Source organism: Eulemur rufifrons, chromosome 2 (genome assembly GCF_041146395.1).
Source record: "Eulemur rufifrons isolate Redbay chromosome 2, OSU_ERuf_1, whole genome shotgun sequence".
In the NCBI taxonomy this organism is placed as follows: domain Eukaryota; kingdom Metazoa; phylum Chordata; class Mammalia; order Primates; family Lemuridae; genus Eulemur; species Eulemur rufifrons.
The window spans coordinates 123,498,967-123,524,360 of record NC_090984.1 but is presented as its reverse complement, the minus strand read 5'-3'; the positions used below and the strand labels follow the sequence as shown (position 1 = coordinate 123,524,360).

Sequence of the window (25,394 nt, the reverse complement as noted above, 5' to 3'; positions counted from 1 at the left end):
AACAGAAACATGATTTTCTTAAAATTATGAAGTAACAATATGATACTAAAGCTTCGTTAATTATTGCAACATTTAATTTACCAATATTCATGTTAGGAAGGCTCTTTATCAAATTTATTCAAGTTGTCAAGAAATTGGATGAAAATGTAAAAACTGAAATACAAGTGAATTTTACTTTTGATTTTCACTGAAGGTAAATACCCATACAGTTTTATACAGTGTCACCTGACGTAACAATCTTTAATAAACTTGGGGATACAGAAATCAAGAAAATGCAGGAAATATTTCCTTTACACTTTTAACTGAGAGACAGCAATTTAACTACGACACAAGTTCACGTAACAGATGCAGCAATGAATAAGAAACCATCCGTGGGACAGTTTCCCTCTATTGGAGGGGACCGTTCTTACAATTTTTAACTTGGGATCTGAGTTTCAAAGGTAACAGTTAATACAAGTGCTTTTAAATGGTGAGCCACAGACTTGACTTTGGCCACATGAATGTTTCCTCTCTTTGGGACATCACTGGAGCCAGCATGCTGAGTGCCTTGTCAACCTAAACCAACACGTGATGTCCCAATCAGCCCCAGGGCACGCTCTGGACAAGCGAAGGCCCTCACCCTGCTCCCAGGACGCGAGGCGTATCAACCTTCCCTTTTGTAACCCAGACCAGGCCAGGGGACGTCTCCAGGTCACCTATCAGACCTAGACACACGCGCAGGGGTTCTCACTGCCGAGGAGCGAGACCTCCACGATGGACACACCCACCGCAATGGTGCGATCAGAAATTCAGAGGCCAACTGCTCCCTCGGCCACCAGTATTGGAGGCAGTGCAGGGGTCTCTGACCCCCCTGACCAAGCCCTCGCCCACACACACTGCGCTCCATGAGTCTTTCATCAGAAAATGCACAGTTGAACTCTGCTTCTAGTTCCTCCTCGGAAGCCAGATACGTGAGATGCACCGTCTGGTTTTCCAAAGGATTCCTTCTCCAGCCTCCCTGACCCTTTGGCTTTTTCCTCCTCACACTCTGAGCTTGCTCAATAACAAATAAAACATCTCCTTCTCAGGCAAGAGGTGACAAGGACCTTGTTCTCAGGTGCAGGCATGTGATAAGGCAGTTTCACCAACTTCAGCACAAATCTAATACTTAAAAACTTCTTTAACATTTAAGATGCACCCAAGGAAGTGGGGAACTGGGGAGAAGTGGCTGCCTGGCCATCTGCCTCCTGGAACTGGGTGTGAAGCTAAACGGGGAAGAAGAATACGAAACCCCACCTGGGTGCATGCCCGCAACAACTGGTCAGGTGTTTAGGGGGCACGGCACTTTGTTTCTCAGAATTTCTGAATGTCTTTGAGACAATAATCATTGTTATAGCTTTTTTTCTGTCTTTCTACCCCTCCATTTTTCCGTCTTTCTACCCCTCCATTTTTCCATCTTAAGGCATTTATCCTTAGTCTCAAGCTCAGGGCTCACAGGACACTTCCAAACTGCTAGGAGGTTCAATCAGCACGAAAGAGAAATTAAGATTCTTTACCACTATTAAGTAAATTTAGAGCCCAAAGTTACTAGCTATTTTTAAAGTGTCTGCCTACTCCCTCTTGCACATTTGCTATTAGAAGAAGGCAAGGTTTTCCAAAGTGTCCCTTCTCCAGGCCTCTTGGGGGGTCTTAATTCCCCTGCCCCTGAACAAGAAGAAAGCCTCAGACAAGGGCTGGGGCTGCCAGTGGTGAGTAGAAGCTGCCTCATCAAAGTCACAGCACAGACCTGGCTTCTGGAATTACTGGAAGGTTCAGAAGAGGCGAGTCAGAGCAGGGCACGTGACAGGCTCCCCACGGCCCCGGCCTAGCCCCGCTGAGGGCTTCTGACGCCGCACAGGGGCCGAGTTCGCCCTTTTGCCAGGGGAGGGCAAGACCCCCTTGCCTTTGTCTCTGTGCCCAGGGCACGATGAACAGCAGCCTCCTCTTGCCAACTGCTGTGTTTTATTCTAGAGGTTAGGTTAGAAAAGATAATCTTGCTCATGATAACGTTTAAGCTGAAAAACTTTGAAAAATTTCAATGAGGAAGCTCAAAGTTTGGTGAGAAAATTACAAAAATGCTCCCCGAATTTCTTAGCGGCAAGCACTGTGGCATTGCACCTTACACATCTGAGATCTGGCAGCCCCGGGGCTGCCCCTCCCCAGGTCTGCGGGAGCCGTTACTCAGCAGCACTTCTGAGGGCGGAGCCCGCCTGCCCCTCGCCAGCGCCCTCTTCTCCTCACGCTGTCAGGCGCCTTTAGTCCTGGTCTGGGGGAACACCTTGCCTTCTGTCCTCCTGCCTGCAAAGTGCTCTGCCAGCTGCCAAGGAAAGCGGGCAGCGGCCGGAGGGCAGAGTGGACGTGGAGCAGCGCACGCTGCAGCGCCCCGCGCCAGCCTGGGCCGAGCCGGCTGGGCCAGGCAGCCAGGCAGCCCCTCCCCGGGGCTCACACCCCGGCCCTGAACCCACCAGGGGAGCCTTGGGGACAGGGCCCCAGACAGGGTACCAGACAGACATTAAGGACACGACACTCCTCAGCAGAAATTAGAAGAAAAAGATTGTGACCAAGCCCCAAATCCCAAACTGTGGCATTATCATGGTTTTTAACACCGGAGGTTAAGGGTGGAGAAAGACACACACGGGCTTCCATTAGCACATTTCAGAGTTGCCTGTCCCACCCCCATTCCCACCAACAAACAGACCCTGAGTCACCCTGTTAGTGTACCTCTGCTGTTCCTCCTTCGACCCAGCCGGTGCAGCTGACAGCGCTAGTTAAAGGCAAGGGGTGGGGGTGGCCCAGAGCGCCCAGTCGGTTGCGGTCACACGAGTGTGCACACCCACGGCTCCGGCCAGTGGGCAATACCTTCCCGACTGAAATGTCACCGTAAGTTCACCATCAATGCTACTTACCTGTGATCACCTACTCCCCATTTAGGCCAAAGACTAAGACCTGAATTTTGAAACTGCATACTCAATGCCTCAGAAGCATTTGAAACTGAGTTTCTAAAAACTATGTAGGTACATAAAATTGCACATGGAGTGTTCATTACCAGTCTTTCCACCTGACGGCCTAATTTAGCTTCCAAAGTCCAAACAGTCCACAAGGATGGCTGTCTTTGCCACCTCAGATAGCTAACCTTTAGGAACAAAGAACCATACTTTAAAGGTAAACAGGACATTAACGTTGCCCTTGAAGCACTGCTCGGACGAGAAGTGTATAAACTGCGGTGAGATGCACCTGGGAGGCCGCCAGGATCCCGTTTAACAGAAACCACTGCATTAGGGGGCACGATGGGCACCGGGTGGGCAGATCTGGCCACGTGTTCAGGAGCAGGGAGCAGGCCGGGGGACCGGCCTGGCTTCCGGGGCTGGGGGTGGCACTAACAGCACAGGGAGCTCTGCTGCATCTACCAGAGTCTTTCCACTGCAGAGAAATAAAAGTCACCGGGTCTTCACTTTGCTGAATCGCATTCACTACTCACACCAGTATAAATTATCATTATCTCTGTATTTAATTACAAAGGTGTGCAAAACAAAAACAAAGCTAAACACCCCAAATAAGTTAACAAGATAATTACCATCTTGACATAAAATATATAGCTCAAAGAACCATCTCATCCATTGTGAAGGCTAGAATTTGAGGTGAAACTCCCTACGCAGCTGTAAGGATCACAGAGTTAGAATCAAATCCTGCAGTTGCCCGGGAAAGCAGCACGGCCTCCTGGCCGCAGGAGTCCACACAGCACCACTCCTGCACGGCCACAGGCCACCAGGGCCCCCTGGGGAGGCACTGGGGTGGGACTGAGGATGAAGCCTGAGCACAAGGCCAGCGTCAGCGTCCCAAGAGTAATCCTGGAATCACCACTGCCATCCAAGAACAAGAAAGGGGAGCCTGCACTTGTACCCGCTTCTAGGGAGGCACTCTGAAGCCTGGGGACTCTAACAGTCTAAAGACAACAAAGTCTGCCCCGGTCTAAAGTCACACGCCTTTCTCACTCCAACCCCCACCCCCAAAACCGAAAAAATTGCTTTTCCCTTGTTGGGCGAACACATAAGCAAAGCGCGTCTGACATAAAGTATCTTGGCTTATGTGGCAAGAGGCACTTCTGACAACTGCCGCTGGCGTCCTCAGCCCGCAGTTCACGCGAACTGTCCAGGCTCTGAGTAAGGTGGATATTTTAGTGCACAGAATCTCAATCAAAGTGCTACAAACTGCTTCTTTGAAAAAAGATGTTTATTAAACAACTTTAATTGTCATAAAATGACTAAAATGGGTTTTAAAAATTAAGGCTCTTCTCTTTCTGTGGATTGCCAGAACAATGTAAAAATAATATCAATCAACTCTGCTAAACGCTTTGTTCCTAAAGTTAAATTTCATAGATTCCTAAACATTTTATGATTAAGGTAAAAAATTGGACTATAAATGACAATTAATGGCCATCTGTACTGAACACACACTCTGATCAGGTGTACAATATTCTAATTGAGTAGTTAAGCAAAAATATTCCAGTTAAAGCATAAATTTTAATTTTAGCATTTTAAAGTCATTGTTTTCCCACACTGTCATGATTTTCCTAAAATTGAAGTAGTCTAATACAGGAACGCTAACCTTGGGACTCTATATACTCCCAGGAGGATGACTGACTTGGCTGGCAATTAGTTTGATTATATTTTTTTAAATGCTCTAAGGTAAATTATCAAATGATTCAGAATTACATGGCATGCAGTATCCAAAATTATGGCTCTGATGCATTTAGATTTACATTAAGTATAAGAAGTGTCATTCACATTCATTGTACACCCCACCCCTCCCACAAGAAAAAAAAAATCACTACCTATTCAAGTTCTAGATCTGGTGCAGCATTAAGGATTAAAACTTACCACTTTACCAGGCCTTCCCCATGTGCAAATAAATCCCTCCTGACAAGCAGTGACTATACAGTCTTCAAGAAAAATTAATACAGTCAGTCTTTCATGTGCTATCTTTTTACAGATCAGCGGCTCTAACAAGGGAACGTCTTCCATTCGAGGACACAGGGGCGTTCCCAAAGTTTTAGCTGGGTCCGTTTTGGTTTTAGTAACTAGATTCAGTTTGTCACTGCTCTTGCTAGAAATGTGTCCCATGCTATGGTTTCGCTTGTGATCTTTCTCGTGGTGCCTCTCCTTCCGGTCATGTAGTGAAAGTGTCGCAAATTTGCTGACCCCAGAAGCAATGGCCCCATCCATGACACTGCTTTTGCTGCCAGCATTTGAAACTGCTGAATGTGGAAGGCTGTTGGACCGTGGCAGAGGAGGGGGTACAGAGTTCCCGGGCGTTGTGACACTGTTCCCGTTGCTTCCAGCAGGAGGACTCGTGGCATTCATGACATTTGTGTGTGTCCTTGCTCGGGAGAGGGGTTGGTGAGGGAAAAGGATGTCTTCTGTAAGGTCCCATAGACAGAGCTGTGTATCCTGGCCCACCGAACCAAACCGATACGTAACGCTCACGGGGCGGCTGTCTGTAGAGTTCCGTTTGGATAGCCTGGACTGCGTACTATTTGCTCGATCTCTGCCAAAATGAAGAAGGTCTTGGAAGTCCTCGTCACTGCCACTAAACTCCATAGGGTCGCTTTCTTCTACACTAGTGGTATAGGGATCAAACGCCACAACACTGACCCAGGACTTGTGCCCATGGCCTCTGGCTATGACTCTGCAGTCTACAAAGGACCAGACTGTCACCAAGTCGTCCTCGCCACCTGTCACGATGTACTTGCCATCCGGGCTCCAGCACACACACAGCAAGCCCCCAAAGTAGCTTTTCATCGTACCGTGCAGCTCCACCGAGTCAAAGTTGAACACCCGCAGAAACCCGTCCTGGCTCACGCACGCTAAGAACTTGCCATCTGGGGAGAAAGCAAACTCGTTGAGGGCCCCCTCGCCCACCGTCCACTTAAGGAGAGGGTTCCTCGTGGATTTGCTCTTGCAAGTGTGCACGGCAAAGCTCTCTCCCTGCTTCAGAAGCTGGTAGTGGGGGGCTGTGGTGCCACAAGTGTGCTCCACATTATACAAGTACATGTTCCCACTCGAATGGGCTACTAGGAAAAGGCTTTCCGAACCGGGAACCCATTTGACACAGGTTACTCGTGACTTGTCTATTAGTCTCTGTGAAGACAAAGGAGAACAAGTTATCACAATGGAGAAGTTTTAAAGGTCTACTTTTCCAGCAAGAAAACTTGTCTGCGTCTCGGTGAGAAGGGAAGAGTCCATCCGGGCACTCCGCACGTTATCCTGGGGTCAGCCAAGCCAGCGAAGAGCATCTTGGCCCCTTGTAGAATTACTTTCTAAAATTGCACTTGGGTGTGAGGCCACTGGCTTTCACTGAGGGAGTCAGTCATTCAACAATGATTTGTTGAGGGCCTACTCTGTGCCAGACACTGTACCAGGCGCTTGGATACATGGTGAGAGAGGCAGCCTGTAGACACTCTTTCTTACGGGAGGAGCATCTGAATCTGTGATTCACTGCATCTACGTGCGGCACCCTCGCTATGAGGACCCACAGGTCAAATCTCTCAGTCCTCACAGCCAGGAAAGCTATGCCTCACCCTCACGGGTTTCTCTGCATTTATTGTCACTGTAAGTCACGTGCTGACTACCTCTGCCCCTCTGCTTTGGCTGCTCGAAGGTGGGGAGTCCAATCTGCAGCCGACTGCCCGCAGCACACAGGACTGCAGAGCACACCTCCCAGGCTCCAAGTCAGCCCTGGGTTCACTGGGGCCTCCTCGCGTGTGTACGCTGTCCTGTGTGTCTCTATGAGCATTTCCTCAAGCAAATCCTCTTTGCAATGAGGTGGTGTTTAAAGCAATAAATTGATGATTAATTCAGGAGTGTGCACTTAATCACTATCACTCTACCTCAAGCTAACTCTGGTCCCTTGACCCAACTTTCTTTTAACAGGCATATATCAGCAGTCTTGCCTTTAAAACCAACGAACAAAAGGCAAAAGGCACCCCCAAGAAAGGCACAAAACAAGCGCCCTTCCTTGCTTGCAAACCTGCCGTGGGGAGCCCCAGCACAACAGCTTCCACTACAGTGATCCCTCTCTGGGCTGTCCGGTCTCAAAATCACATCACCAGAAAGCATCTAGAAGCTCCCAAGACTCCCAAGTTCTGCCCAGAAACTCCCACTGCCAAACCCTCTACGCTGTACCGTCACCCCAGTAACAGTGTCTCCACGGGAGCCCAGCAGCCCCCAGGCTGAGTCAAACGCTACCACTTCCCCTAGCAGGTGGGGCTTCCCTGGCTCGAGTGTCAGAGGAGCACTGGGGACACCGGTGCAGATCCCGCCAGGAGACACGCTGCCTTCTGCCTAACTGGCTTCGTGGCCATGTGTCTGATATGTGTGCTGCGTTTTTATAGAAAACCACAGGAATGAAATAACTTGATTTTTTTTTTTTTTTGAGACAGTCTCACTCTGTTGCCCGGGCTAGAGTGCCGTGGTATCAGCCTAGCTCACAGCAACCTCAAACTCCTGGGCTTAAGCAACCCTCCTGCCTCAGCTTCCCAAGCAGCTGGGACTATAGGCATGTGCCACCATGCCCAGCTAATTTTTTCTATATATATTTTTAGTTGTGTGGCTAATTTCTTTCTATTTTTTTAGTAGAGAGGAGGTCTCACTCTTGCTCAGGCTGGTCTTGAACTCCTGAGCTCAAAAGATCCGCCCACCTCGGCCTCCCAGAGTGCTAGGATTACAGGCGTGAGCCACTGCGCCTGGCCGAAATAACTTGATTTTTAAAAGGGCTGGGAAAGAATTGATTAATGAGCCATGCAAGCTTATTGCATGAATATTGGACTTTAGAAGGTGGGTCAGTACCAAATAACCCCAGGCAGGGAAGAATGGTGGGCAAGAACCCTGCACGGCACATAGGCCCGGGGCTCGAGGACCCCAGGTTGAGCTAAGGTTACTCAGCAGCAGGTGTCACTGCTTGCTGCCACAGAATGACATGGCTGGCCCTCTTAAATTAATAGGTACGTGGCAAGCCAGCCTTGGGGACACAGCCAACATTTCCTCCCCTGCCTTTTTTCCTTCCTGCCTAGTGACCTACCTATAAAAAAAACACCTGACCTACGTTAATGCCAACAACCTAAAAACCTAGCACTACTCTGGTAGTATTTCCATTAGATCTTCACAATTTCTTCAGCAAGAGGTTAGAGAAATATGCAAAAAAAAAAAAACGAGGTTAGAGATGATTTATAGGGCCAGACTGGGGCTTTTTACTGGGGCTAAGGTGGGGGTGGTGCAGGGACTGTGTTGACGGTGGGTTAAGAGGCCCCCCACTCCCTTATCAGAGCTCTGCCAGGCTTGCTGTTTACAACTGTGCTGTGCCCACTGGGCCCAGTCTGCCCCAGCACTCGTGGTCCCACAAATGTGACTGTGCCTGATGGCCCAGCGTTTAAGGGTGTCCAGGTCTCACCTCTATCAGTGGCCTTCTCAGGCAGGCCTACACAAGCTATGTCAAGGCTAGGGAGTCAGACTGCCCATTTTTTCCAAGATAACTTCACTTTTACTCTATTTATCATGCTTGGAGAAATTTAAGGACATAAGAACGTTTAGTGGTATGGTTAGGAGTACATTTTATTTGGGGCCTTAAAAAGCACAACAAAAAAAAATTCCATTAGAACTTGAAAACTGGGGCTGGGCGTGGTGGCTCATGCCTGTAATCCTAGCACTCTGGGAGACTGAGGCGGGAAGATCACTTGAGGTCAGGAGTTTGAGACCAGCCTGAGCAAGAGTGAGATCCCGTCTCTACTAAAAACAGAAAAATTTAGCTGGGCGTGGTGGTGGTTGCCTGTAGTCCCAGCTACTCAAGGAGGCTGAGGCAGGAGGATCGCTTGAGCCCAGGGAGTTTGAAGTTGCTGTGAGCTAGGCTGACACCACGGCACTCTAGCTTGGGCAACAGAGCAAGACTCTGTCTCAAAAAAAAAAAGAAGAAGAAGAAGAAAAAGAAGAAGAAGAAGAAGAAGAAGAAGAAGAAGAAGAAGAACCCTCAAAAACTGCAATACTATCAAGTAAAAATAGTCTTGTTTTGCAATGGTGAGGTATGAAGATAAATAGTTATAGCACCATTATTATATGATAAAATAAATGTTACTGAGATGACAAAACATATTTAAAAACTTTATTCTCATATTAAAAACTTGCATCGAGACTACCTTATGTAGACGTGTGGATAAATTTATGGACAGAAACCTGCGCCCATCTACTGCAACCGCCCTCGCCCCCGGGGCACCTAATCAGATGTTACTGTCACACTCTGGCACAGGAGGATTGGTCACACCAGATCAAAAAAGAAAAACAGACCTTGGATCCAGCTCTAATGTCGTAAGGGTCTCTCACCTGCTCTCCCGTCAGTTTTCCCTACCAGATCGCGTGCTCGAAGGTAGGGAAAACGTGTGCTTCATCTAGGGTACCCTGGATCTCAGCCACATCGAGGGCACGTGGCAGGCAGGCTCAATGTCTGCAAGCCACACCGACAGCAGCAGAGCCGCTCCTGCTTCCAGTCTGAGCATCTACCGCAGGTGCCAGGCAGTGGTAAGAGGCTTTACGCCCGTGCTCGCTAATCCTCAGAATAGCCCTGCAACGTACACACAGCAGAAAGCCTCACTCGCACTCTTCTCCTCCTTCCAAATCCTCTGTCCTGAGAGTGTCTCTGTGCACGCGCAGGCCAAATATCAATACAAATTTGCACACCTTTCCTTTTTCCTATCAAAGGAAGCAAACTACACACCGTCTCACCTCTGCTTCCTCATTCAATACTATATTCTGTACATCTGTCTGCAGGAGCATTTACAATTTTTACAGATATTGCCAAACTGCCTCCCACAAGGGCAGCAATTTGGCAATATCTGTAAACATTCCTACCAGCGATGTCATAGTATCTGTTTCCCTATAGGAAGGCAGGCACTTATCGCCATATTAGCCATGAGGAAACACGCTCAGAGAGATCGAGAAACTTGCCTGAAGTCCCATTCGTTCATTCAGTATTGAGAGCATACCGTACGCCAGGCACTGACACCGCACTAACTGAAACCCCTTCCACATGGAGCTTGCGTGCCAGTGGGATGAAAGGTAAGGGAAACTTACACTATCTGATGACAGTAAGTGCTGTGGAGAAGAAACAAACAGGGAGAAAAGACAAACTGCTGGGGGAGAGGAGCTTGCAGTGATTTCAATTTCAACCAGGAGAGCGGGGAAGGGCCTTCCTCTGGTGGTGGGGACAGCTGCACAGAGACTGGAAGGATGGCAAAAACCAGGGTAAGCGGACGTCTGGGGAAGCGTACCCACACAGAGGGAACGGCTACTGCAAGGGCCCTGAGCAGGGAGTGAAGGAAACGCACCAAGGACAGCCCGGGCCAGTGCTAGTGGGACAGTAGGGCCAAGGTGCAAGACCAAGACAGGCCCAAAAGCCCCCAGGGTGAGCGTGCTGTCTTCTGTCCCACCGACAAATGACAACCAGCTCTGAAGACCAGCCTGCCAGGGCCATTCACAGGGTTGTCAGGAACAAGGTCCCAGCCTCGCTCACAGCCCAGGCCCAGGTGGGAAGCATCACTCCAGGACAAGGTGGTAGAGGGTCACTTACTTTAAGTTGCTCTGGGTTATTATCTGGATTGGGTTTAACAAAAGAGAAAGAGAACAGAAAGCATTTTACTCCCGTCTTTCACAGTAAGAAACAGAAATAGTTAGAAGATTTAATTCAATAAATATAAGAATAACAATTATGCAGCCAGATTCTGGACCATAAGGGTAAGGTATTTTTGTTCCAGAAAATGTCTAGGAAAAAAAAAATCTTAGTCAGCGGTCAATGTTACTAATGGGATTTCCCTGCTGGCTTCAGTATGAACAGAGCCTTCATCTGGATGAGCATAGTGAAAAAAGCCCTGGTCCCCCTGAAAAGCGCTGGGATAGAGACGGGCAGGGAGGGAGAGACAGGCTGGGGAACACTCAGAGGAACCACCCAGCGATGCTCAGGACAGGACAGTCCAGGCACGTGCATGGCTCCTGCTTTGGCTGGGACACCTGAGCAGGGACAGGAAATTAGCTCTGGAATCACGAGCTGGGACTTGGGGCTGTGAAGTCCCAGGCTAAAGAGCTCGGGCTGTGACCCTGAAGCCTACGCTGCCCAATTCCATAGCACTGGTCTCAAGTGACACGTGCTGTGAATGTAAAACACACTCAGGATTCTGAAGATTTGGCATGAAAAAACAAATGTCAACTATCCCATTCATAATTTTTATATTGTTTGTATGTTGAAATAATATTTTAGATATATGGATATAATAAGATATATTCTTAAAATTAATTTAATCTGCTTTTACTTTTTCAGTGTGGCTATTAGGAAGTTTTAAATCACATGTATGGCTGACACTGTATTTCTGCTGGCAGCACTGCTAGACAGTGGGGCACCAAAGGTTTCTGAAAAGGGAAGCGACAGAATAATGTGAAACCCCCTAGCAGCAGGTACAGAATGGAAGGTGGGGTGGGGTGGGGAGGAACCAGTTAGAGACTAGGACTATTGTCCAGGCCATGGACAAAAAGGTCCTAAATTTGACCAGTGGCAGCGTGGCAGGATGCGGCTGGGGAGAGGGGGCGTGATGAAAGAAGGTGTGTGTGTATGTAAAGACCCCTCGGTTTTGCCAAGCCAGCAGCTAGAAAGGTCAGCCTGTAGTCGATGAATATGACCAGGAGTGTCACAGAAATCAGCCGTGAATAGTAAGACCCGGATCTCTGACACCCTAAAAAGATCTCCAAGGGAAAAGGTACAGCAAGGATAAGGAGGAAAGTATAGAACTCTGGGAAAAAACTACCACAGGGAGCAGGACAAAATCAGGAAAGCAGAAAGAAAACCCAAGCAAACGACCCGGAAGTGCCATGAGGCGAGCAGCGGAGGGGGAAGGCGCTGCCCCGAGCGCAGGTCACTGCTGGCCAGGGCTCTGCTCGCTGCCTCCGGTTCCCAGGCCCTCTGAGGCCTGGAGGGATGGGGTGCTTCCTGGCAGGGAGGGGCACGGGGGCTTCCTTAAGAGAGAACACAGAGAAGCAAGCTTAGGGGCAGAGAGGTGCAGAGGACAGGAGAGAGGACGAGGACAGATTGAGGTGGTGGCGCAGGGCAGGTGCCTGGTGGAAGAAGTTGAGGGATTGGGGGTGAGGGGGGACCTGTTCCCCAGGCTGGAGAGGAGACTCAGGAAGATAGAGACAGGCAGAAGTGAGGAAGACTCCGGTGGGAAGCAGTTGAGGAGAGTGTCAATCCTACTCACAGGGCTGTGTCCTGGCGGATCTGGAAGGACAGGGCAGGGCAGGGCAGGTGCTCGGCGAGGAGGGGAGGGCAGGGCAGCAGCAGAGTCACTGTGAGATCAGCTGCCTGGCCACAGAGCTCTCCATTAGAGTCAAAGCGTTCCAAAGCCCATCTCAATGACCATTTTTGTAACAACAAAAAACCTTAAAATCCAATGGCATATCAATATGACATTTCCATGTGTGGCGGGACACCCACTCCTGGGCCGGCACTTGGGAGGAGAGACACGGGCGCTAACACGTCTCTACCACATACACAGCCAAGGCCCTACGCCTCATTTCCAACGCTGAATGCCAGATAAACTGCCCCACTGCAGATATTAATAAAAAAAAAAAAATGACGCTAAACAAAAGTACTACCATACCTAATGCCATTAACAGACAAGACTTTCTAAATATACTATACTAGTTAAAAGGAAACAAGAATAAAAATAAATCTATAACCACATTAAAGTGCCATTACTAAATCAACTAATTTGAATTGAAGCTTGCCACAGCATTTCATTTTGTCTTTTTCTCATTACTATCAACATGATTAGCAGGAAAAAAATATTTTGGAAAGAGTGGATATGCATCCTATAATGCAGATATTAATTCAGAACAATAATACTAAAACAAACAATTCAAAAACCACAGCAGCTGCTGGAAATGCCATAATATAACCACAAGCAAAAATGGCAACTCAAGGCTTTGATTATGTAAAGGCATTTGAGAAGGGACGATGCTTCCCTCAGGAAGTATTAGGAAAGGGTTATTTCAAAGCCATGTTAAGAAAGGATCGGATGTCTTTTTTTTTTGAGACAAGAGTTTAACTCTATCGCCCTGGGTAGACTGCAGTGGCGTCATCATAGCTCACTGCAATCTCAAATTCCTGGGCTTAAGAGATCCTCCTGCTTCAGCCTCCCAAGTAGCTGGGACTACAGGGACTACAGGGACTATAGGTATGTGCCACTGTGCCTGGCTAATTTTTCTATTTTTAGTAGAGACGGGGTCTCGCTCTTGCTCAGGCTGGCCTCAAACTCCTGACCTCAAGTGATCCTCCCACCTTGGCCTCCCAGAGTGCTAGGATTACAAGCGTGAGCCACCGCAGCTGGCCAGATGTCATTTTTAGCAATGTTAAAGCTTTAAAATGCACAGACCACCCCTTTGTATCAGAACTAGACAGAATACTGCAGAGGTCCACTCCTAGGGGCCCTGGGTGCACGAGGCACCTGTAGCTGGTGGGATTTGCTGCTCAGCCTGGGCTGGCAGCACCGTCCCCTCTCCACCACCCCAGGAGTCAGGGCCATCTCCTCTCCAACGTGCCCTCCGGTTAATTTGACCTAAATGCCACAAGGAGATGCAGGGCCTACCCAGTGTGTTCACCTTGGCCTCACATCCCGTGAGAGAGGAGCAAGTCAAGAACAGAGGGTCTCATTACACGTCAGTAATAAAAGATGACAAGTTCTTTTTACATTTTATATTTTAACCAACAATCGAAACATACCTAAAAACCCTCTGAAGTTACTATTCTGGGGATACAAACCCCAAATCAGAATTTTTGCAAAAACGAGGTTGTTATTCCTCATTATATAGGAATTGTCCCTTCATAACTTTTCTTCCCCAAATATATAACCACTAGTTATAAAAAGTCAATTCCTCACCCTTTTGGGGCTGCTGCACACAAGGCTAAATGCTGACCAGGGATGACTCTCCTTTCCAAGTAGCTCTTATTCTGAAGGTAGGCTCTATGATCTGGGAGCTCGCTGGCTGAACTGTGTGTCAAAATAGTCTCAAACAAAGGCCCATTGGACATTTTCAAGGGCATATGTACAGAATGCTAGAAACAGAAACAGAAAATCTACTGTAAAAGATTAGAGAAAGCAGAGAGACAAGGGAGCTGGGGATAAGATTTCCCAAGGGAGGCTAGAAAGAACCAGATATTTCTTTCTTCCAGTGTGGAACAGGTGTGGCAGCAAGACCTCCAGTGTGACTGGGGACAGTCCACGGAGAGGGAAGAGGGGAGGACCTGCCTCTGCTCGCTGATCTGACCTGATCAGGGGCCAGTCTTGCTGGAGGTGAAGTTTGCCAGCATCTAATGGAAAGTGTGAACCCTTACAGGCTTGCCTCATTGAAAAAAAAAAAAATTACAGCCAGGTGTGGTAGCACGTGGCTACAGTCCCAGTTACTCAGGAGGCTGAAATGGGGCAGTTGGGGCAGGGGGTGGGGAGGATCACTTGAGCCCAGGAGTTTGAGCCTGCAGTGAGCTCTGATTATGCCACTGCACTCCAGCCTGCGTGACAGAGTGAGACCTTGTCTCTTAAAAAAATAATAATTACTACGACTATGAAGGTTAACAGTGTGCGATAGGATTTATCAGTGATGTTTTTCCATCTTCTTTGTACTTCTCTATTTTCCAATTTTTCTATAAACAAGAATTTTTATTTTTTATTTTACTGCAGTGGGGAGGAATATCACCTTTTAAAATATATTTGTTCCCGACAGAAATTTTTCATCTGTCTTTATCTCAGGTGGATTTCTGGAATTCATAGTCCCATTTCGTCCATCCATCCAATCATTTATTCTATTTTCACATATCAGGCTCGAGAAAGAAGGCAAAAGTCAGAGTGATTAATCCTGGGGGTGTGCGTGTGAGTGCGTGTGGGTCAGAGAACTGTTCTGGTGAGGACATACCACACAGCTGTGACCAGTGGTCCCCGACCCTCTGCCTCACGTGTGCTGATTCTCTGCCTGGGTTGCCTTGCCCTTACCTTCTTGTCCTGGACAATTAATTATTTACCCTTCAAAACTGTTGGTACCTCACCTCCCAAGAAAGCCTTTCTTTCCAACACCGCCCATCCCGGGTAAAGGAATCCTCAGAGCTTCCCTCTACTCTGTGTGTTCCCGAGGACCTCCCAGGGTGCGCTCTTCGGCCCTTCACAAACGCTGCCCAAACCGACTCCTGTTATCCTCCCCACACACCTCTCGGGTGGGTACCGTTCTTACCCATCTTCTAATGGAGGAGGAGAGGAGAGGAGAGGTAAAGACCCACAGCCTGCAAGCAGAAAGTGGGAGGCTGGTGTCTGAACACCAGGCACCAGGGTAGGCGCCAATCTGTAAACATGGTAACTAACTGATGGCTTTAAGTGCTCCTTTGGACACAACAGGATGAGATGGATAGAATCTTGGGGTATAATCAGGGCTCAGTCCTAGGCACTTTTCTTTGTTCTTACTATGCTCTCTCCAGAAGCCCTTTCCTCTCAGGATGTGATTACTCTTTATATGCTGACAATTTCCCAATGTTTCCCCTTATTTTGAGTTCCAGATCCATACATCCAGCTACCTACAGGTCTCTTACACTTAGCAAGCACAGAATGGAATCTCTCCTACTTTCCCTCAACTACCCAACATCTGCTCCTGTCCCAGTCCCACCTAATGCAGTGAGTGACTGCCAGAAATCTAAGATTTATTAAAACCTCTCTCTAATTCAGTCTCCAAGTAGCAGCAGGTAGTTTTCAAAAACACCGATCTGACTGCCTTGTGCTCCTGCTCCCTTCTAAGGGATCCCATAACTCGGGCTAAGAAGTAAACCTGGACCAGTTCCCAAGTGGCCTGGCCCTCCAATCTCAGACCCTTAACTTCACCCCTGCCCCCCCAACTGTCTTCCTCTCTGCTCCCTTGGGCCCCAGTTCTCTCCTACCCAGGGCCCTCACCCGCTGTCCCTCCTGCGGGAACACTCCAGCTCCCGCTCCTTACCTGGTTGGCCTCCTCCTCACGTGAGGCTCAGCTTAAAACACACCACTTCCTTCGAGAGATGTTCTTTGCCTCCCAGTTTAAAGCAGACCTCTGTGCTTCTCTCCCTCTCTCAGGCCTGCTCTCTCCTCTCACATCACAATGTGTCACCATGTTCGGTCACCAGTGTGTGTGGGTGGTGCTATTCTTTACACCTCTCTTCCCTCCTGGGAGGGGTCACGGGAGGGCAGGTTTTATCTGCTGCTGCAGACCCAGTGCTGGGCACGTGGTAGGCAGTCCAGGTCTGTTGAATGAATGAAAGAATGGCCACACTCTAGTTCAAGCCCTCAGCTCTCACCTGGACAGTTACTAGAGCCTCCTCACTGGTCTTGCTACTTTCATTCTCTCTTTCTTCATTCCAATCCACCTTCCACAAGTGCTGACAAGAGTTCTAAAAAAACACATTTGATCCTGTCACTCCCTTGATTAAAAGCCCAAAGTTTCCCCCACAGCCTCCAGTGTCTGGTCCAAATTTTACCTTTCCAGCTTTGACTCCTGCCACTCTTCTGAGCCCCACACCTTGTGACTTAGCCACACTGTTACTTGATGTTCTTCCATATGCCAAGTTGTTCTCTCCAGCTGTAAAGGCTTTCCATACCCTCCTCCTATTCCTATACACCCTTTAAGATCCCAGATCAAATGTCACTTTCTGAAAGCATTTCTCGGAACTTCCCCACTGAACTTAACTTTTAAAAAAAATATGACATTTGATACATACTACAAAATACATTTAGCAGGTATCCTTTGGTACTTTGTTCATATCACTGTGACAACACATGTCCCAGTACTCTCTGTCCATCCTTACTAAACTGAGAGCTTCTCGGAAGGCAAGGGCCAAGCTGGCAACCATACATGATAGGACTTACAGGCTACAACCAGTAAGAGTTCTTGGAATTAATTTCTGGTTCTAACTCTATCCACTTGCTAACTGATTTGGATAATTCACTTACCCTCTCTTTGACTATTTCCTCATCTGTAAAATGGGGACAACCGCCCACTCTCCCATGCAAAGGCTACAAGCACTTGGAAACCTCTAATTCTCACAACAGTGCAAAGCACAGCATGATGACTGCTGCAGCCACCATTCCTAGCACCCTCTGAGAAGCAAACCCCTGGTGACCCTTGCTCTTAGACATTCTGACCAAAATCTGATGAAAATGTATCTACACAGCCAAAGACTTTCCTTACTGTGAAGGGCAATCAGTTTCAGCCTCAAGCTGTAAATGACAAGCTGGCATTAAACCATACACAGTCCTAGCATTCTGAATAGCCATTTTTCAAATAAAATGTAAAGAGTGTAAGATAACTCATACTTAAATCATGAAGAGAGAGAAGGAGCTTTCTAGCCTGCAGCTCCCGGTCACCCAGGGCAGGGGTGGGTCTGGCTGATGCAGCCTCAGTGCTCTCAGGGCCCTGAGACTCCAGGGTCATATGGTCTCCAAGTCCCCACCCTCCCCCAGCCATGACACACAAACCTTTCTTGTTCTCTAAGTGGCATTCTGTGCCATGCTCGGCCAGAGCTGCCTCCAGATCTTGTTTACCAACAGCCCTCTACATGGTTCCAATCCCTTCCCCCTCAGTCACACTCTCCCCTACTTAAAAACAAACAAAAACTCACAATGACTCAAATTTATAATTTGTGTTAATAGTGCAGAGAAGGCAGATTTTGTGCTCTCCCCACCCCAACTAAAAAAAATCATCCAGATACTTAGAAATCACTTCCTCAGATAGTATTAATAAAACATCTAGGTAAATAAAATATTTTCCACTTAGGATTTTTTTAATGGAAAATGGGATTAAATACTTTGCCTCTATAGTCTGTCAATCCAGATGGCAAATTTTGTTTCTAGTCAACCCAGATGAAACTAGGAGAGGAGATGGCATGGTTCAAAAGATTTCACCAAATCCACTGGCAACGTCAAACAGGAGCACCTTGGATGGATACTGGATATGCAGAGAGAGCATATACCATAATGACTGCAAAAGAATCAGAATTTTAACTGCAATTTGTCAAGCTGAATTTTCTTCCCCAAATAAACTTATTTCTTAAAAACCAGGATCTCTAATGTATTTCTGTTCCAAGTGAATGATGTCAAAACCATGCAACAGTGCAAAACCACGTATCCTTTTTGAGAGAAGGCTTCCACATAACCTGACCCTTGCACATCAGGGCTGAGGTCACAAGAAGGACCGGAACCAAGGGTTTCTACCTCAGTAAGCCTACTTTATCTTTTCCATTTGGTAAAAAAGTCATACAGAAACAGAGGAGGAAGAACATTAAATATATAGTAGCAATATTTGGGGCTGAAAAGCCATTCCAATAGCTTTAAAAAATATAATCTATTTGGCAACTTCTTCTATCTGCCACATTTGACAGTTTAAATATCTCAGGCTCCTTCCAGAATGAAACTGAAGATATTATAAACCCCAGCACATACTACAACACTGGCAAAAGCTATGTCATATGATTCAATTTTAAGTGTCAGGATTTCTAACTATGTCAAAGGTGATTTTACAGCAACTATTTCAACAGCAAGAGGACTACTCCTTAGGTCAACGTCTGTCAAACAAAAGCTTTAGCTACAATTTAAGCAGCCTAAGGAAATGTCATCTAGTTCTTTGATCTGCATGAAATTTTCTGGTGATGTGAACAAAGTTTGGAATTCTACATTTTCTTATTTAAAGTACCTGCTACAGATACCTGAAAATGCCCCATAAAAATACACAAAACAGTTCCCCCAAGGAAGAACAGGTAAAGATCAACACATGAATCCACCACATTTAAACTTGGGTAATACTAGGTAGGAGGCCTGAGCAAATGAAAAATGGGCTTAGCTCGAAGTGTAAAATAAGGCCCACTACCTGTGGTAGGAACGTATAAATTCTTAAAGGGATTCTTAATGGCTAAGACAGGGTGCTACTTACTTCCTCATTAAAAAGTTTGCTAGTTTCTTTTTTGATTGGGTCTATAAGCTGGACTTGGCCTGCGGAAAAGCCCACTAGGAGAGAGACACTTTCTGCTGTGGCTGTTAGGTGGTTGAAGTCATGACAAGTAGGCTGTGTTCCTTTGTATATCCTTTTATCTATTGGTTTACTCAAGTCAGCAGCCTGGAGGAGAAAGAGAAAAATACATACGGTAAACAGCACATTGAGATGAGAAATCTAAGTTACACTATTTTATACTCCATTATGATGTTTAATCTTAAAAACGAAGTTATTTAAAATTTTTTTTCAGTTGTGACTTAACATTCATCTAACATTTTATAAAAGCACTTTCACATACCTTAGCCAATTAGATATTGTTAAACTATTATGTTTATATTTTAATGATGTCACATTGTTTGTAACTCTTACTTTCACAACTTACTCTTCATCAAATACATATATGTAACAAAGACTCCTGGACTTCAGGGAGAAAAATCCTTGCCAAACTAAATTAAGTATTTTCAAAATGCATTCCAAGCATTTTCTAACACAGTAACTCTAACCACATAAAAGCTCAGCTTTCAAATATATCTATAGCACCTCAATGCCCACTGGCCGGTTACCTGTAGCCCAGTGGTTCTCAAAGTGTGGTCCCCAGACCAGAAGCAGCAGCAACAGCATTGCCTGGGGACTTAGAAATGCAAATCCTCAAGCTCCACCCCAGACCCAGTGAATCAGAAACTACAGGGATGGGCCCAGCAAGCTGAAGTTTAAAAAGCCTAGGTGATTCTTATGCCCACTCAAGTCTGAGAACCCCTGCTGGAGCCAACTACGTGCAGGTGGCTCCCTTTCTGGGTCGCAATCTCCTCTGTGTTAGCATTCAGGAACTTTCATTTATTGAGCCCATACTCAAAATGCTTTACATGCATCACCTTTGATCCTTACAATAATCCTTCAAAGTAGACAATATTTTACCCATTTTACAGATGAGAAAACACGTTTAGGGAAGTTAAATAACTTGGCCAAAGTCACCATACCTACCTAGTAAGTGGCAGGGCTGGATTTGGAACCCAGGTCTGTTTGACCGTAAAGGGGATGGGGAGAAAAAGTCAAAAGCACATGATTTCTGACTTGGATCAAAAATGATTTTTCAATGTGCCCCTTCCTTCCTTTTTCCAAGAAGGATTCTTTCCTTCATGAGAACTGTCTGTGTAATCCCAATATACTGGGCATTTATTGTTGAAAGAAGGGAACCCACCCTCTCCCACTCCTGTTTGGGAATCACAGGTGGAGACAACTAACCCTCTTGAACATGTCCTTGAAAACACCCAGTTCACCCTGTGTGCCATTCTGGGGTTCACAGCCCTACTTCTCTACTGACCACCCCTCCATTAGGTTCTGAAGATTTTTTTTTTCCCAAAGAGGCCTGTGACATGGTACTGAGTATTCTAATGTTTGATTTTCAAAATAACAAATAGAAAAACTGAGTAGAAAAGAGAACCTCAAAATTACAGGCATCTTTGAGCAAACTCAAAACCTGAGCATTTGGAAGTCTGGACCTGAGCGGTATAAGTGGTTCTGGGAGCCCCAGGGCAAAGGAATGAGGGTACATGCCATGCGGACACTCTCCCAGCCTCACCTCAGTTAAAACGGAGATGAGAATCTCTGTTCTACCAACCTCATGGGATTGTCTGGAGAATGAAATAAGAGAATATATACATCAAAGAGCCTTGAAAGTATAATATAAAGTACGATACAAAACAAAAGGGAGTCCTGACTCCGGAGCAAGGAGAAAGGGAGCCGGGGAAGGGAGTAACCACTGTGCCACAAGGCAGGTTAAAGGCAGCTCAGCAGACAGCTGAGAGTGGCCGAGAGTGAGCGGTGGAGGCGCATACGAGGATACATGGACAGGCTGTCTGAGCAGCAGCTCCTGCGCCAAGCTCGAAGGCTGCAGAGAAAGAGTTCTAGGCTAAGGGAACAACATAAGCAAGTCATCTCAGAACATGGAAGACACCAGCAAAAGTAAAAATACAAGATACAACTGGCAGCTAGAGAGCAAAAATTCAATTTGAAATATGAACAATTAAATTAAACATGATCACTATGTCAGCACATACAATTCTCGAAACTTTTTAAAGTTTGCTTAGGGAATTTTCCCCTAAAATTATGCACTGAAATATATAAATCAACTCATAGGCTAGCCAAGAATTAACAGAGAAAACCTTCTAATATGAATTAAATGAGCAAAAGACACAATAGAGGAAGTAAAAGCACCTATTTTTTTCCAAGTATTGCTACCAGTAGAGAGTTAAACTTAGGGATCCCTCATAATATTAATAACTACATTAGCTTCAGTTCCTGGAACATTTATTTTATATCCCTGCACTCCAACATGGAACTTTACTGAAAAGACGTTAAGTATTTTAAATGCCAACTAAAAGATTTTTACTCTTAAATCAGGTAAATATTCCAAAAGTATCTGTTGATTTTTGCTAATTTGCTTAACAAACTTTCTTCCTAGATCACTTGCTCTCAAAGTGTACCAGTCCGTGAATAGTTTATTAGTCTGCAGCCAAATGTGCTGTCTGCAATACAGAAATTGGGAATAAGAGTTCAGAAACTTTTGTGGCAACTGACAAGAGTAATTTACATCTGCTGAATCTAGTGATAAAAAAGTTTGTATTCTGCATGTCTTTTTTCAGTTTGTCTAGTAATTCTTTATTTTACAAAAGTATCCATCCACACAGACTGAAAATTTTTCAAAGTTGGTCCTTCAACATCAGTGTGAGCAGCACTGTCCTAGAAGACACAAAAGTGGACATGGTCCCAAGGAACACTCTGAATCTCTCTTACCTACGGTCACACTTCCCCAGTGGCACTGACCATACTACAACAGCAGATGTCTAGCCAGGCAACACGTCACCCACACCAAGCAAGAATTACGGTGAAGTCTGAGAGATTGCTAGGTATATACCCCTAAGAAAGTTATATTTCTGAAAAATCCATGGACTCCACTATCAGCACCTGAGCTTTTGAAGCCCAACCCCAAACAGAGGAAAGTCAGGCCAACCAACCTTCATTTCAAACAGCACAATCATCTCCCACTCATCCTGTCCTCTTTTCTCTACAGCCACTTTTTCCACTGAGATGTGATCATCCTATTTCTTCCTCCCTTTTTTTGTTTCTGTTTTTATTGGGGGGGGGGTGCTGCCAACGTGTACCCTGAACTCATACACTTTGTTTTTTTTTTTTTTTTTTCCAGAGACAGTGTCTATTGCCCAGGCTGGAATGCAGTAGCACGATCATAGCTCACTGTAACCTCTAACTCCTAGGCTCAAACAATCCTCCTGTCTCATCCTCCCAAGTAGCTAGGACTACAGACACGCACCACCACGTGTCTGATTTTTTAATTTTTTGTAGAGACTGGGTCTCACTATGGTCTCTGAACTCCTGATTCAAGCGATCCTCCTGCCTTGGCCTCCCAAAGTACTGGGATTACAGGCATTAGCCACTGTGCCTGACCTCACACACATTTTTAGTAGCAGTAGTAACTACCTGAGCCAGCTACTCCTCTTCCCCACGGTGTCATCAGCCTCTGGGAGATGGCTTCCCAGACAGAGGCACTCTGGTAAGAAGGAAAAAGAGCCCAGACTTTGGAACCAGGCAAGTGTAGGTTCAAAAACCCTGCCTTCCCTCTTGGTAGCTAGGTGGCTTTGGGCAAGGTGCACGTGTCTTCTCACTGAGGCTCAGAGAACAACGCCCCCCCCCTCCCTCCCCCGAGGGCAGTGGTGAGGGCTGCAGATAATGGATGGAAAGCATAGAGCATACAGTACGGCAGCTACCATTATTAATTCATTCCCATCACACCCCACCTCCGATCAAAATGCTTCTGTGGCTTCCTAATTTCTACCATATCAAAGTACCAAGAATCCCTGCCCTCCAGGGTCCAGCTCATCCTCCCTGCAGCAATACCACCTTCTGTCCATTGAACACTTTCTATGCGCCAGGCCTGCTCGAGGAACTGTACACTCACCAACCCCTCCAATCTCACAATCACCCTTCAAAGCTGGTACTAATGTCGTCCACATTTCACAGGTGAGGAAACTGGGAAGGAGCTCAGGGGTCATGGAACTGCGCCCTCATCCTCCCCACTCTTCACTTGCCCTCCACACCACCTGTCCTCAGCGTAGGTCCAGGCAGCTGGCCCCTTTCCTGGCTTCATTAACCGGCCCTCTTGGTCAGGCTGGTCTCCTTTGCCCCCCTTCCCACGAATCCTGCCCATCAGTTAAACGGCATCCACTCCCAGCCCCCAGCAAGCATTTTCCAAGCTCCCATTCTCTGAGCTCACTCCTTTATTTCCATTCTCAGGTACTTAATTCATTCCACAACGTTTAGTATTTAATCACTTATATGATTTCAGAATTGGTTTATGTCTGTTATCATCAATTATAATAAAATTACAATAAAAACTCCTTTAAGCAATAGAATTTCTTTATTAAACAGTTAAAATTGTATTGTCGATTAGCATTTTTTGTTTTGTTTTTTGAAACAGTCTCGCTCTGTTGCCCAGGCCAGAGTACCATGGCATCAGCCTAGCTCACAGCAACCTCAAACTCCTGGGCTCAAGCAATCCTCCTGCCTCAGCCTCCCGAGTAGCTGGGACTACACGCATGGGCCACCATGCCCGGCTAATTTTTTTCTATATATATTTCTAGCTGTCCATATAATTTCTTTCTATTTTTAGTAGAGATGGGGTCTAGCTCTGGCACAGGCTGGTCTTGAACTCTTGAGCTCAAACAATCCACCCGCCTCGGCCTTCCAGAGTGTTAGGATTACAGGCGTGAGCCACCGCGCCCAGCCCAAGATTAGTTTTTGTTTTTCAGTTTTCTGGTGGATTCTACAAACTTTGGGATTTTTAAAAAATGCGAATCCTAATTATTACCAATTATCACCAATTATCTGAGTTCTCAGACATGAATTTATAGCAGAACCAATTTATTTAAACTTCTTACCAATTTGAGGAATTAGATCTTATTTGGTGTCTAGCCTCAGCAGAGTATCTATTAGGTTATTAAGTATGAAAAGTCCGATTTCCTTAAGTACTAAATGTGACAGTTAACAGTACTAAGTGTGACAGTGACTTAAGCACTAAGTCTGACATTTCACTTTGACAATTCTTGTTTTATGTTTATCGTGAAGGTACATCTTCAGTCTTTCAAATGCAGAGTTTGACTTGTGATTATCTTTCAAAGTTTTTTAAAGAGCAATTTTTGTGAAACCATGGCTAAGTAAAAAAATTCATGTTATTTTCAAATACGAGTTCCCTTGTGGAACCAGTGCAGCGCAGACAGCTTGAAATATCAATGAAGTGTTTGGGAAGGATGTGGCTAATGAACACAAAGTACATGGATGGTTTCAGAAGTTCTGTTCTGGTGATTTTAATCTTGAAAATGAGCCACAGGGGCAACCTGATACCAAGGTGGATAAAGATGAACTGTAGTGGAAGCGAATCCATCTCAACCTACATGTGAATCAGCAGCAAGGTTTGATGTTACTATTCCAATACTGGACCATTTGAAACAAATCGGCAAGGTAGAGAAGCTGGATAGATGGGTTCCGCATGAATTAAGCATCAGAAGAGAAATCATCTCGAAGCTTGCCTTTCTTTGCTGTCACGACATAAAGGTGAACCATTTCTACATCATATTGTTACATGTGATGAAAAATGGATTCTTTTTGACAATCACAAGTGTTTAGCACAACAGTTGGGTAAAGAGAAAGTGCCAAAATACAGTCCAAAACTGAATGTTCATCAAAAAAGCTAATAGTGTCTGTTTTGTGGTCTAGCGCTGGGATTATCCACCATAGCTTCATAAAACCTGGTCAATAAATTACAGAGGATGTGTACCGCAACCAATTGGGTGAAATGATGAGGAAGCTGGCAATTAAGCAGCTGAGACTGGACAACAGAGACAGGCCAATCCTTTTGCAAGACAATACTCAACCACAGGTTCCAAAAACAACGCTGCTCAAATTATAGAAGCTGGACTTGGAAACGCTCATCCACCATATTCACCAGACCTTGCACCAACTGACTACCACTTTTTCCAGACTTTGGACCACTTCTTGCAAGCAAAAATATTCAATTCTCAACAAGCTGTGAAAAACACCTTTCATGATTTCATCACCACTTGCTCTCCAGGCTTCTTTGCTGCTGGCATAAACAAGCTACTGTTAAGATGGCAAAATTCTGTCAACAGTTTAGGCGCATACTTTGATTAACTGTACTGCTTCTTGTCTGAGATATAATAAACTAAACTTTTGATTTGAAATCGGACATTTCATACTTAATGACCTAAC

General features: G+C 46.0%; 1 protein-coding gene across 19 annotated transcripts in view; it reads right to left on the bottom strand.

The window, feature by feature from the left end:
* WDR20 (WD repeat domain 20) overlaps nt 1-25,394 on the bottom strand; it is a 73,405-nt gene that overhangs the window by 7,899 nt on the left and 40,112 nt on the right. For 2 of the 19 annotated variants that reach the window (XM_069489887.1, XM_069489994.1), the window contains exons 2-4: nt 19,035-19,217; nt 16,408-16,500; nt 4,896-6,155 (exon numbers count right to left, since the gene is read on the bottom strand). The exons of 1 other annotated variant lie outside the window; for it this stretch is intronic. In XM_069489887.1, coding sequence (XP_069345988.1) covers nt 4,896-6,155; nt 16,408-16,500; nt 19,035-19,217 — 1,536 coding nt within the window. Of the gene's footprint in view, nt 1-3,784; nt 3,794-4,230; nt 6,156-16,073; nt 16,501-19,034; nt 19,218-20,673; nt 20,726-25,394 lie in introns of those variants that run through there. 16 more of the 19 variants (XM_069489937.1, XM_069489978.1, XM_069489904.1 and 13 more) reach the window with 13 other exon arrangements.